Source organism: Cucumis sativus, chromosome 5 (genome assembly GCF_000004075.3).
Source record: "Cucumis sativus cultivar 9930 chromosome 5, Cucumber_9930_V3, whole genome shotgun sequence".
NCBI classification, from domain to species: domain Eukaryota; kingdom Viridiplantae; phylum Streptophyta; class Magnoliopsida; order Cucurbitales; family Cucurbitaceae; genus Cucumis; species Cucumis sativus.
In genome coordinates this window covers 26,951,116-26,965,111 of record NC_026659.2, presented here as the reverse complement: position 1 = coordinate 26,965,111, position 13,996 = coordinate 26,951,116, and the positions used below count along the sequence as shown (strand labels likewise).

Here is a 13,996-nt window from a genome sequence, read left to right as displayed (position 1 = left end):
ACACCTATAATTCATACCCACCTCTATCAATGAGCAAGTCATAAAAGAACAAAAATATTTCTCATATATTCAATCACAGCCGAACTTTTTTCTTTTCTTTACATATAGTCTGTAACAGTTACATATATGTTCATCAAAGAGAACATAAGCTAACTATGCACTGATAATAATACAAATAACTTTCATGGAAAACCTAGAAACTAAAACAAGTAACTAACGCCAATACAACATCTAAAACATAATGATGAAATAATCCAGAAAAGAACCTAATACACAACACTCGATGACATTTTTTTTTCCCTTTCTTTTTGCTGCTTTGCACCCTGGGATTTGGGGGGAGGGGAGAGGATATCGGCAAGGAAGGAAGCTGAAAAACTGACAGCTGGAATTTGAGCAGGAATTAGAAAGCCAAACAACACACCTGAAAGATCGCAACTCCTCGTCTACAGTGACTAACCACTCGAACAGCCTTTTCACAAGCTTGAAACACTCTACAATAGAAGGGTATGAAAATCACTTTTCTATTAGACCGGTAAAACAAACCAAAGCAGTAAAACTAATTGTTTTCTGGGGATGCATTCAGACTGCTTAACTTACAGAACGAAACGTTAAAATATAACCAAACTGATGAGTGTCATTCACATGGAAGTCCCTCCCCCTGTCCCACCTCCACAACCACGACCATAAACAGAAAAACAGCCCCAGGTGAAAATGAAAAAATGTTCCTCGCAGATGGCACTGTATATCAATTAACCACCAAATAAATCCACCAGTGGGGGTAATATACTCAGCGACTTAGTACCATTTGGATGGCATTCTGTTGAGATTGGGACAAACTCTGCAGTAGCAAGGATAAAATGTTGTGTTCAATTAAAAATGCAAGCAGAAAAACTACTGTAAAAGGCTCCAAACTGCTTGACTTATATAGAGAAAACCTTGAAGAGATTATCAAAGTTGTGTCTGTCATTCTGATACAAGTTCATAAAAAAATCCACCAGATATTTTGCCAAATTAATCTGCAAAAGTTAGAGGAGAAAGAACTGAAGCTGCAGAAAAGATAATTATAATCTTTTACTGGATTATGTTTCATGTAGGAAATGGATTTAATACCTGATTAAGAGGATCAGAAACAGTTAGTAGGTCATCTTCATACTCATCACCTTCCTGAACACATAGAAGAGCATGATAAATAAACTTTATAATATTGAAACGATAATAATAAAAACCAAAACATACTAGAAGTACACATTAAAAATTCTGAAAAGATGAAACGCATCATGTTATGAACATACCCCATCGTATACTTTTGCCATCACTTGAAGATATTCGTGGGTATGTCTGCCTACTGATGTAGCATCGATCGAATGAAGCAGGTTTTCGTCATTTGAAATATCATCTTCCTCAGCATCCTCCCATTCGCTATCCTGCAGAAGAATTTCCAATTGTCAAAGTTCACCGTGATAACTTGAACAGAGGAAGAATGCTAAGCTGCATACCTGACCATCAACCGAAACTTGCTCTTGGATTTCAATTAGTGCATCGGCCAACAAAGATAAAATCTGCAATCATCAAAATTGAAGAAAATTTTAAAATAAGCTCTTAATTTTTGTTGAGCCTGAAAGCATAACACAATTCCAAGTTCCATATCCAATTACCTTCACTGGAAGTGGAATCACTGTCCACTTATCTGGAGCTAATTTTCCTTTTGATCGAGTGGTTATCCCTGCAGAAGGCTTCAGTGGAAGAGAGTGAGTTGTTTATTTGAGTTAAGAGAACGATTCAACAGCCTAACAACAAACATACAACCAAACCTTAGTAATTTGTCCTTGAACACTAATTTGTGCTAAGTGAGGGTTTCGTGTTGACAGCAACAAGGCCAATGCAGTAGTAGTAACTTTTATTTGATAAGCACCCTGAATCTCAACTGCAACCATTTGGCATGTATAAGAAACAAATTATCTGTTCCGTAGTATACAAATTCTGATATATTTTATGTAATACACATAATACACATACTTGGTGGGATAATATTTTATGCAATCACAATCATCTAGAAAAGAATCAAAGTAAATTTAGATAAGTGATTTCCAAATCAAAAAGTACTTGTATATCTAACATTTGATTCAGCTAGAAGTCTAGTTTGATATGCATCAGTAGATCAAATCTTATTTTGTACAACTTGGATATTTATGCAATATGATTAGTTAAATGGACATGCCAGCTTAAATATGCAGAAAATAAAAAATTAGGATAATACAAGAATAAAAGGCTAGTCACAAATCAATGGACAAAACTTGCACGTTCAAATACAAATTTCTCTCCTGTTTTAAGACCAGAGGCAGAAAGACAAACCTTGCAATTTCGTCCATTCTGACATCAAATAAACAAATGAGTTATCATTGCCTTCAGCAGGTATTGAAACTAGCAAATCGATAAGCTGTTGAATATTTGGGGCACTCATGTGAATCTGGATTTTTAAGGTGAAAAATATGCAATTAATTGGTCAGTAAAACATATAATCTGAATCAATATAAAACCAAAAAGAGAACTTTGAAATAAAATGATGCTTTTATACCACTGGGTGTTTACAGGTGCAATATTTTTCAATTTACAAGCATTCTCTAGATAGAATGCCTGGTAAATTTTAACAGAAGTAAAAAAATGCTTCAAAACATTAAGATTCCCAAAGATAATTAAATCACAAAGTCCGTTTTAGGTTATTCATAATATTTAGAAAATGTGAGAACATCACACATTGATCAAGTAATTATCAGAAAAGTATAAAGGGAAAAGAAGACTGATTAAACTTTCATTGAATGTCAAGGAAAAATTACCAATCGAGCAAAAATAAGTATTAAAGAGCATCGCAATCCAGCTATTTGAACAGATTGCATTCGCCTAACTAGTGCAGCAACCAGGTCAGGAAGATGTTGGGCCATTTGCAATGGAAGATGCAATATCAATTGCAAGATAAAACTCCCAACAAAGAAAGATCCAGAACTTTCCATCTTAGGGTCTAAGAGCCTGCAATTAGATTTGGATGCAATTAACTAGTGCAGCAACCAGGTCACGAAGTTTACATTAATAACGTAAGGTAAGACCCAATTACATGAGATAAAACCAGATGACTTACAATTATCTTCAAACATCAATAAAATAAAATAAAAAGTCTGAGGCCGTACAAAAGTTCATTTCATTTCTTTTAGTTTTGTTGAAATCACAAAGTTTTTCCATTGAAAGACTTTTGTTTTATTTATTTATTTATTATTGTTATTATATTTTTGGAGGGGGGAGAGAATATAAAAAACACCCCAATTCAAATAAACCTTAATAACCGTTTTTCTGAAATAAGTATCTTTCAGCAACATTAAGTATCGTAACTTTAAGAAAAAGACAGCCTCTGTCAACACAAGAAAGAGTGATTTGCTGGCAAAGCCATTGCATGATTGTTTCTCTGAACTCTGTAAGTTTCTACAAGACTAAACTAGTAAAGAAAAGAATGAAAAACTAAAAAATACAGATTCCACAGGTACTTTGATAAAGGAATAAAAAGGGAGAAACGAAAATAGTGAATCCCTGTGAGTACTTATAGTTATAGGGATACATTGGTAATGTAAGTAGGAATGCAGGATAGTAGTAGGAACATATGGTAATGAGTTAGAGGTGGCTTAGTTATGAACCGAGGGAGTAAGCAGTATCCGGATGGGGATTATTTGTGGATTGTCCACTGTGGGACTTGAAAGAGAGATAATCCTCTCAAAAGGCAATTAGATATTCTAATTTTCTTTTGATGTTGAGATATTCTTTATGTTATGTGTTATCTTTGTGTTTTCTTGTGTTTGAGATTTTGAGTAGCTAAAAATTGGTATTACAGCATCAGACCGTGGGTTATGTACTAGAGTTATTCTGGCAGTTACAGAGGTCATTGCACAAACAAGTAGAACATATGAAATCAATACAACGGGACCTCAAAGGATATTTGGTATTACACTTTCTCTTGATACTGAAATGGATTTTCATCCTTGCGTTTCATGTTATTAAGAAGCAACATTGTATTTCTTCTTTCAACCGTAGTAGGGATCAGGACTAGGAAAACTTGCATCTATCACTCTTTCTTATTTCACCCCAACTCCTTGAATAATGCTCACGATTTTACTAGTATGGCACATTTGGAAAAGCAAAATGAAAACTAGTTGATCACCTCGAAGCAGCAGCAAGCAAACTTTTCATTGTAAATCCAGAACCCCAAGTGAGAATTTCTTGCTTCCCCCCTGCTACAAAAACTGCTAGAGATTCCGTAGCATTCTGATAACCAGTAATGATAATAAGTTATTTGTGATGTAAAATTAAATATGACGAAATCTTTATGGAAAAAGTGTTGTAAGTAGAAAACCTGCAATTCACTATGATCATCAGTTTGAAGGATTATCCTGACAACACCATCAAAACAAGCATCATACGCAGCTTTCATAACATCTATTGGAGCATTCTGAGCAAGGCCATTACAAACTGTAGTTAGAGAAATTGGTTCGAGTCTTACGAACACATTAAGACTGAAAAGTGAAACAAATAAGAAAATAGCAAGGAGTTTATCTTGCCTTCAAAAGCATTGTCAACAGATCTAATGATCCAGATACTAACCCATCTGGCTGATGTTGGGGCTGATAATCAAGATGCAATAAGAAAACCACCAGTAAGCATTAACAGACAAACAAAATCCAATTCCCTACAAAAGAGTTCTCCCTTTCATTAAAAGATTGTCTCAGAAAACAGTAGAGAACCATACTTTGTCTAGTATAGGCACTAAATAGGGCAAAATTCTTGAAGCTAACGAGTGGATACAACCAGGAGAATTTTTTATTGCCTGTAGGAAATTTATGACATAGTAAGTGTCAGCAAACATGTAGAAAGTTGAAACATGGCTTAAAATGTGGGTACATTTACATAAAATACAACCATGGAAAATACCTGACTATAAGACATAAGACATCGCAATATACCCCCTCCCCCCGAAAAAAAAAAGAAAAGAAAAGAAAAGGACATATATAAAATACATATGTGCAGGTTCTTGAAATATAGAAACACAAACACTTCTGATTTCCTTTTAATTTGCTTCTAATTATAATTCAGCTGAAACTAGTCTCTTTCGTAACATAACTTTCTTTTGGTGTAAATCTTACCAACTTTTCATTCAACATATCCTTTCTCATTTAATCTCCAATTAGGAAACTCTTTTGTAATGCACCATTAGCCTTAGCTGTTAGGAGTTTTTACTCCTTTATTTTCTCAATCAATGAAACTGTCTCTTATTTCAAACTTCAAAAAATTATATCTTTTATATTTATTACTGAACACTCAGTTTCTATAGTTTCTTTCCAAATGATTGCACTTGAAAGAAAAAAAGAAGAAGAAACTGATGCAAGATCAAAATTCCATATAAACCAGTAAGTATAGAAACACAGAAATCAATAAATACATATGTGCGTGTGTGTTTCGCCAATATTACCTCGAGAACCTCAATTAAATCAATGCTGATAAAAGGATCAGAGACATGTGATGCCCACATTTTAAGAATCACAGGAGAAAGAATGGGCTCTATTGAAGAGGACAATTCACCACCTACAGGAATATTGACGAAAACTCAGAAACAGATAACAGGCAAGATATAAAAATTTCATACATTTTGATAAAAATCATCATTCAGCTTTGAAGACTCTCACCAAAAGCAAGCCAGGCTTTTAGCTCTTGCAAAAAAACTTACCGGCCTTAACTGCAGCTTGCAGGGTGTCAAGTACCAAGTGCAAAGTTTCATCTGATGCCTACCAAAAGCAAAATGATAATATTATTGAATATTGTTTGAGAAAATTAATTTATTACATTGAAGAAGAAAATTACTAATTTTCTGAAAATTCATTAATTGATATACTGTATTTTATGAAAAATTAGTCTCCTTGATTTCCATAACCAAGTACCCCATTGAGAAGATTTCCAAGTGATGAAAATAAAAACATCATTTCAGACCCAATGATTTCTTTGTTTGCTTCAGGTAAGAGCTCGGAAAGTGCCCTGCAGGCACCAACTTTCACAGGAGGTGGCCTGCCAAAAGATATTGAAACAATAGAGATTATTTCACAATTGAACAGTTAAAAGAAACAACAAATTTAGACACACGTACACATCCATGCCAAGAGCCTTCACAGCTTCATGAAGGAACTGATTAATAAGGTCACTCCTAATCTGCCAACATAGAAATACTATTGTGAGGCAAGGGAGGAGGAGGAGCAGAAAAGAATATGATCCAAACATAAGAAAGGAGCAAGTGTTACCATAGAGGAGAACTTGGCAACTGATGTGAATATACGAGCATAAAGGAAGGGACAGTCATGAGGACCTACGAAAAAAAATGTTGATGTAATAACTTGTTTACAAAAGTTTTAGCAATTCAAAATCAGGTAGGCAAGCAAAATTACCTATAGACATGTCTTCAGTCAATGCTTCCTCCAAAAAACTTCCCAACCCAACTCTTGTCACTCCAGAAGGCTGTAAAAGTATAATGTTCAAAATTTAACAAGTATTTAGATAAGTCAATTGACATAACATGGGAGAAAGTGAATTCTTTTGTAATGCAAATCAGGAAAAAAAAATTATAACTTACAGACTTTAAGATAAGCTCTCCAAAAACAAACAACTTACAGGCATGCCAACTAAATGCTAGCATTATCTATTACATACTTGCCCAATGACTATTCAAAGGGGTCCATCCACCCTTTTTGTACCTAAGATATCCTAGATTCCTACATGCAAAATACTAACAAACTAATCACAAAAACCACCACGTACCATCCCCCTTGAAATGTGAATTCAATTGGAGGCTTACTAGTCCTATCCTATCATATTTCCACCCAAAACACAGACCTCCAAGAAAAAAATGTTCTCATGAATTAAAATACAAATTTAAAACGGCACTTATATAAAATGACTAATGCAAGAACTGAGTGATAAAATCATTAATAATTGCTCTAACCTCTACTTCAATCAACTGTTCTGCCAAAGAAGCTAAAGCGAATAGAATAGCCTCCCTGATCTGTCACATTAGTCAAGTACAAGTCAAGGAAACAATAAATACTCTTTTATTACAAGGATCAAAGCTATTCATTCAATGAGGAAGCATAATGGATAGCGAAAATGAATATGCCTGCATAAAAAGGGCAATAACGCATGTTCATTGTCTCTTATTGAAGAAAAGGTTGAACACTTGAATAGGCATTTGGAGCACAATACATACACATATTAGATTCTACAGAGCAACAAAAGCATTACAGAGTTGAAGTCGTTAAGATGCAGCAAGATGGCATATTCCTTCTACTGGTAAATTTAGCATTCAGAAGAAAAATGTGCAGACTGATATGAAGTTGAGTTCATTTAAACAAAGGCCATGATGGTAATTAGAAAAATATCTAAATTTGATTTTTTATTTATTTATTTTTGGTTATAAATGAAACATACCTTTTCACTAAAATTTTGAGTCACAAAGAAGGTTGAATATAACATATAAGCTACCATCAATCTTTAGGACTTAGGAGTATGCATCAGAGCTCTAAGAGGAACAAAAAGGAATCGATAACAGAAGGAACAAGCTCAAACCCAACAATTTAGAAATTAGAAGGAAAAAAAAAACAAATCCAATTAGTCATGAAAAATAAGGAATAAACCAAATCCAGCAACAATCACTTTTCTGGCTTTGAAGCTTATTGAGACCACTACAGGAATACCCACATTGCTGGTTGGGCAAATGACGAAAACCAAATACTATTTTCATAAAACCTTTCAACGCTTTGCTGCCATCTAAACAATATAGGCAGCATGTAATTACACAAAAACCGAAAACGCATATCAATTATTTTAAATAACAATTACTCACTCTCCACCAAGCTGAAGAACCAGAAGCCTTTTCTCTTTTTGACTCACTGAAGCGACTTTTGGCAGCATCTATGATGGCATTGATTCCATCTAGACCACAATTGCTAACAATTTCTTCAAGTAACAGTGCACCTGGAAGAAAGGCATACATTCTTTTTAGAATATATGAGAACTCATCAAAGAAAAAATGTACAAATAGGTAACATAGTCCTACTAAATAATTGAAGTTTACAACGTAGGGTTAGACATTCGATCCTACAAAGTAAAGTACATACAAAAAGTGTGAGATGTCCCAAAAATTAACTTTTAAGTCAGAGTAGCTCACAAGAAAGTACAAAATGAAGTATTAGCCACACTAGATTCTTCTAGTTTCACTTTGAGATCGTATATTCTGTTAATTAACCCAACTCCTAGTTTTGATTAAAGATTTGTTTTATTTAGGCAAGAAAAGTAGACCATTCAAAATTGCATTCTTAGATGGGATGGAAATCCAAAGTGGCTTTCACCACTAGGGCTATTCTCATCAAGATGAGTCAATACTTTATTAGATCAGATCCAACTTGTAATTTGAACGTTCTTAAATTATATAAAATTCAAATCCTTCTTTTGAACTATATAAAATTCAAATCTTGTGTACTGGAAAATTCAACAACCAAGTCACTTAACAATAAATCAAGAACCATAAGAAAAAATAAGCATACCTGATACACGACAGCTAAAGGTGCCATCATCCTCGTCTGCAACAAATTGATTGGAATCCATTGACCACAAATGAATCTATTACATGTAGATTTTAAAAGATAGCTTTAAATTATAAGTGTTGAGTAAGAACAATATGAAAATTCGCCAACAGAATAGGCCAACTGATTTAGGTATACACCATTAGCCAAGAGTTCAAAAGGTTCAAATATCTCCAACCCCACACTTGTTAAATTGAGTATTTTATACAACAAACTTAGAATAAATAGTTTATACAAAAAAACGTAGAATAAGCTCTTTAAATTTTTAACTAGTATGACCCAAAACATTATTTTTATCAATATCTTGAATAAGTTTTTCAGCATATACAATACATTATAAAATGTGAAACAATAAATATATTTCAAGATTAGAAATATATTGAAGTACTATTGACCATACCAATATTTAGTGTTGAACTAAATCCTTATATGCCCGAGAAATACAATGCAAAAAGTAGAAGAAAACCTGTTGCTCCGTAATTTGTAGAAAAGCAATTGTGTAATATACCAGCTCCCCTAGATTGTTCTTCACAACCTACAAAACTAGACTAAGTGAAGACAAAGAAGGTGGTGATGTAAAACAATTAGATGCATTAAGTAATTTGGCGCACCTTCACCAGTTTTGAACTTCCAACTATTGTTAAAAGAAATTCGAACAACTGAAAATTCAAGAAACGTGAAAAAAAAATAGTTTCAGTTATGAGCTAAATAAACTTGCACAAAGAGAAGGCAAACATACATGTGAAGACGAAGAAGGGAAAAGAGAATAAAAGAATTTTGGATTCTACACTATCGAGAACAACTTTTGTGTATTCTTTCTAGAGATTTCTTTATATTTATTTACTTTCTTTTTTAGTATAGATCAAAAACCAAACCAGGTATGCAATTTTTCATAGAGTAATCACACATGCACATTTTTATAGGCATCATACAGATGACTTTAAAATGAAAAACCGCTGCTCATGAAGAACAATCTCTTGATAGTTGATAGTGAGAAGAACGGTATAATTCAGTACTAAACAATTGATTCCCTAACCAAAAAAACTGTTTTTAAGCTTAATAGTGAGTTTGGTATGGCATTCAGAATGGTTAAGAGCATGTTTAGCCAATTTTCTATGCTATTTGATTAAAGAAGAAATTACGAAAATTCTAAACGGCCTTAAAAATCACTTTAAGGTCCTTTTAGAGGGACTTCTCCAAGAGTGCTTACAGAGAGAAGTTTTTCATTTAAAAAGCACCACTATCCCTCAATACTAACTTCCATGGAAATCACTACTAAACCCCACTATCGAATTCAAAAGAAAAAGGAAAAGAACGAGAAAATAGAACTTCAAAAGCACTCTCGTAGCTGAAAATATCTACTGCTTCTCACACAAATTCAATTAACAAGTATCATTAACAATTGACCTGGATGACAAAAGAATCAAGACTTTTGTCCGCACCATCCGAATCATAGCTTCCTTCATATGGGTCTTCTACACCTTCAATGGATGACCGTACATAGACTTCGAGAGATGACACAAATGTCTGCCACACTGATTGCAATATAACTACAACCACGTAAAGGATATGGTTAGAAAAACAGGTCTGTCAAGAAAACTGAAAAAGTCAATTAACCTGGAAGTAGAAAAAGGACATTGTAATACTTGTAACATCACTTTCTGCAAAACTAGGGAAATTCTGAAAGAACTGGTTCATGCACTTTAAGACCTAATGATCAAAAACCAAATTTCAAGAATCATAACCTAATCGTACAACAATTGACCAAAAGCAGATGTATCCCAAATAAAGGCAAGAAATAACCTCCATTCTAATGCTCCAGTCATCGGGATCTTCAGATTGCACGGGATGTCCTAATATAATAGAGAACTGTTCCATCCATGGTTTTAGCATGGGCATTACCAACGCACTGGTTTCTTCCTAGTAGGGAAGAAAATGAGCTCACTCGCAAACAATCTTGATAAACAATTGCAAGTAAAGTTCCCAAAAGGTACCTTATACACACCACTCATCACCCCTAACATGGATATACAAGAATAAACAACTGACAGGGCCTTCGTCCGCAAATACTTGTCATACATCTGCACAAGAAGTCCATTTTCGGGCCATTTGAATGAATTCCACATTAAAAGAAAACTTTAAGTTGTGATATTTTACTTTTTTAAAACAATGCCAATGGAGCACAGAAGTATGCAATAAACAAAAAGGGTTGAAGAAATCAAATTCACATTCTCAACAGTACGATGCCTTTATCTATGGATTAGAAGAAAATGCAAATTAAAAAATCATAATTCCAAATGTCACGACATCTTCTAAGAAATAATATATAAAATCAAACATGTTCATGCAATTATATACATAAAAGGGAAAAGTTCAATACTTTTATTTTGTCCTGAACGTTCATACAATTAAATTGAAACTTCATTATTTTTAATGCTCATGCTTTGATTCTTTCTGTGTTCATGAATTTTAAGATTTAAAGAAAAAATTACCAACATTCCAGTTCAGGTATACCCAACACAAGTGTGTAATACATGTGTAACAAGTGTAAGAGGGTTAGAAAATCAAATATAAGTTCAACATGGGCGTGTTACTCACAGAAAGTATTCTTGCTGATCGAACAAACCCACATTTGTTAGAAGTATGTATAACACTCTTTAGTAAGTTCATCGGTGAATTTTCTTTCTTACTATTTCACTTTCCAAGGATAACTGTTCTAATGTAAGAACCGAGCCAATTTTAAACAAAGAATTCATTCAAAAGCTGTAGTTAGAATGTAATAAGTTCCTTTCTTATCAACAAGTTCGATAGAAAAATATGTCCAAATATACACCAATTTGTATTATAGACCCCTCTGCCACTAAGAATTTGCCAAAAATTTCTATTGATCCAAACACAATTTCATTAATTTCTTTGTTTAGCACAAAGACTAAGTATGAAACAGTATTAACCCAGAATTCAAATAAAAAACAATTAAAAAGACAGTTGAACTTTCTGTCTCGGCAGAAAAAGGTAATCATCAAAAAGCAATGCTCATTTTTCAGAAAAATGCATTTATACCTCTGGGGATGAAACAATTGAAAGCAAGTGTGGGAACAGAGCAGGTACTAGTCTTGGAATCATTTCACAGTCTAATTCCCCAGAGAGTAGAGCCAAGCACCTTAGACCTCCATGCACTACAAAATTTAATATAAAGCAAAAATTCATTCAACGAAGACTACATGTAACAAAAACCCAATACGTATCCAAGGATCTGCCAAGTGATACAATACTAATCCAAAGCCGAATGCTCCAACAGAAATCCACTGAAGACTACAGACTTGAGGTCTGCCAAATCATCCAATATAAATCCAAATAAAAAACCAATAATCTTTTGCTATTGGATCATTTGTGATGAGCAAGATGAAGAAATTATTTATAATTGTCGTATCCGCTCAAAGAGTTCAATTAAATCAATATAAATCCAAAAGAAATGGAAAAAAGAGGTTACAGTGGAAAATATGTATCCGAAGTACAATGCCATACCACCATTCATATTAATTCGATTATTCATCAAATCTAAGAGGCAAGGCAATAGCTCGGGCCACTCCTCCGGCCAATCATATGTTGCAATTGATGCCACAGCCACACTAATTGCTGTACAAATTTTTCTATGGGAATCATCCAATGTAAATAAAAGAAGCTTGCGAATGACTGCCTGAAAAGAAAAACAGCGAATTACAAATGTAGAATTGCAAAACTGAAAGGATCTATCCATTATCCAAGTAGTGGCGACAAAAGAAAGAAATGAAGGCGTGGGGAAAATATGAATTACAGCACACGGAGTAAAAATAGTTACCTTTTCGTCAATAGAAACTGCAGGATGTTCAAATAATTCATCACCCTCCTGCCAGTGTTTCTTGATGAACTGCTTTAGGAGGACTGCAGCTAAGTAAATCCGTTAAAGTCCAACTCAAAAACCGTAGTAATGCAACCCAGAAACCTCAGAGCAATAGGCAGTGTTCAAAACAGCAATTTCGAGCACAGAACAGGAAACGAGAAGCAATTAACACAGAAGAACAAAGAATCTTAATAGCACAATTACAACAAAGGATATCTGACGCAATCCTACAGGCAGCTCCCTGTTGGCAGCAACTTTGGATAATGCAACCCCAAAACCTTTAACATGAGCAAAGAATCACAATTAAGTTCAAGTAGTACACTAAGTTGGTTAGATGGTGAAGAAAAAATTAACCCAAAAAAAAAATAATAATAAATAAACTTAAACTGATCCTGCCTAACACAATTACAGACCTACGCCAACGAGGCGGAAATGTGATTTGTCTACAGTTAGGTTGATGTGGGCGATACAGAAACAGTAGAGAAAGAAGAAAAGAGAATCAATAGGAAGAGGAGTGAAGTGATAATTATAGTGAAAAGCAAGAACCTGGTTGAAGAGAAGCCTGATTTAGGGATGCTTCTGCAAATGAGCGAACCTCGTGGTTTGGGTCGAGAGTGGCGGACAAGCAATTGATAAGCCATTGTTGATCTTGATCGATCACATTTGCCATCGTCGAGCGCAGAGCAAAGGCTTAGGAGCTTGTTCCGCCGTTTCGGGGTTCGCTTCGGTTGGCTCAGCGCAGTCGCAGCGTTTACGCGCTTTTGCTTGCTTGCTTGTGTGTAAAAAGCGCGCGTAGGATGAGTGATTGGCCAGCTGGGTTCGGTTCGGGAAACAAACAAAATAAAAGGAAATGGAATTTACGTATTGTGCAATTATTAGGGTTTTTGCTTTAAAACCCTTATGTCCTCTGCTGTCAATGTCAGTTTTCCAAATTTTGTTTTCTCAAAAAATGATAAATGATTTTTCACTATTACTTTTCTTACTCTTTTTGTGGAATGCGACTTTTATATGAAAAAGAAAAACAATGTTAATAAAATTTGAAATTAATTACAAACTATAGAAAAATGTTTATATAATTCATTTAAGTTTTTTTATTCCTATATTTTATAAATAGTTTGGGTTGTTTTTGTTATTCATTAGAATTACTTTCTTTTCCTATATATGTGTTTGATCGGTAAGAATTACTATTTGTTGATTTTTTTTCTCAATAAGTCTTTTTTCTATCTTTAATAATTTTACTATAAATATTGAAAATATATTTCTTAATTATGTTTTTTATTCACAAATAAATCAAGTTATTTAAATAAGCAAAATTTTCACTATTAAACAATTATGGTTTAGTAAAAGAGTTTTTTTTTTTTTTTTGTCATTATTGATGTAATTAAAACACTATTACTTAATTATATATATTCATTTGCGGATTCTTTTTCTATTGGAACTTTGCAACCATGATAAA

The 13,996-nt window shown here is 33.8% G+C and overlaps 1 protein-coding gene across 2 annotated transcripts; it reads right to left on the bottom strand.

Annotated features, from left to right (window-relative positions):
• Positions 1 to 41: 41 nt before the first annotated feature.
• On the bottom strand, positions 42 to 13,364 carry LOC101216055 (importin-9). 2 transcript variants are annotated; one of them, XM_004135368.3, is made up of 34 exons: positions 13,087 to 13,360; positions 12,757 to 12,818; positions 12,499 to 12,591; positions 12,186 to 12,357; positions 11,721 to 11,836; positions 10,655 to 10,741; positions 10,464 to 10,580; positions 10,307 to 10,370; positions 10,068 to 10,210; positions 9,272 to 9,319; positions 9,127 to 9,195; positions 8,622 to 8,697; positions 7,922 to 8,052; positions 7,025 to 7,084; positions 6,471 to 6,540; positions 6,327 to 6,391; positions 6,176 to 6,237; positions 5,973 to 6,096; positions 5,762 to 5,819; positions 5,507 to 5,619; positions 4,787 to 4,864; positions 4,599 to 4,661; positions 4,394 to 4,489; positions 4,202 to 4,305; positions 2,835 to 3,024; positions 2,353 to 2,467; positions 1,812 to 1,924; positions 1,656 to 1,733; positions 1,497 to 1,559; positions 1,293 to 1,424; positions 1,111 to 1,164; positions 936 to 1,016; positions 598 to 838; positions 42 to 491 (listed from the first exon to the last, which is right to left on the bottom strand). In XM_004135368.3, the coding sequence occupies exons 1-33, from the start codon at positions 13,208 to 13,210 to the stop codon at positions 788 to 790; spliced, it is 3,072 nt and encodes a 1,023-aa protein (XP_004135416.1). In that variant the 5' UTR covers positions 13,211 to 13,360; the 3' UTR covers positions 42 to 491; positions 598 to 787. The 2 variants fall into 2 exon arrangements, with proteins under 2 accessions (XP_004135416.1, XP_031741860.1); XM_031886000.1 differs by lacking the exons at positions 42 to 491; positions 598 to 838; positions 936 to 1,016; ... (1 more) ...; positions 1,293 to 1,424; positions 1,497 to 1,559 and having other exon boundaries at positions 1,704 to 1,723; positions 13,087 to 13,364.
• Positions 13,365 to 13,996: the final 632 nt, after the last annotated feature.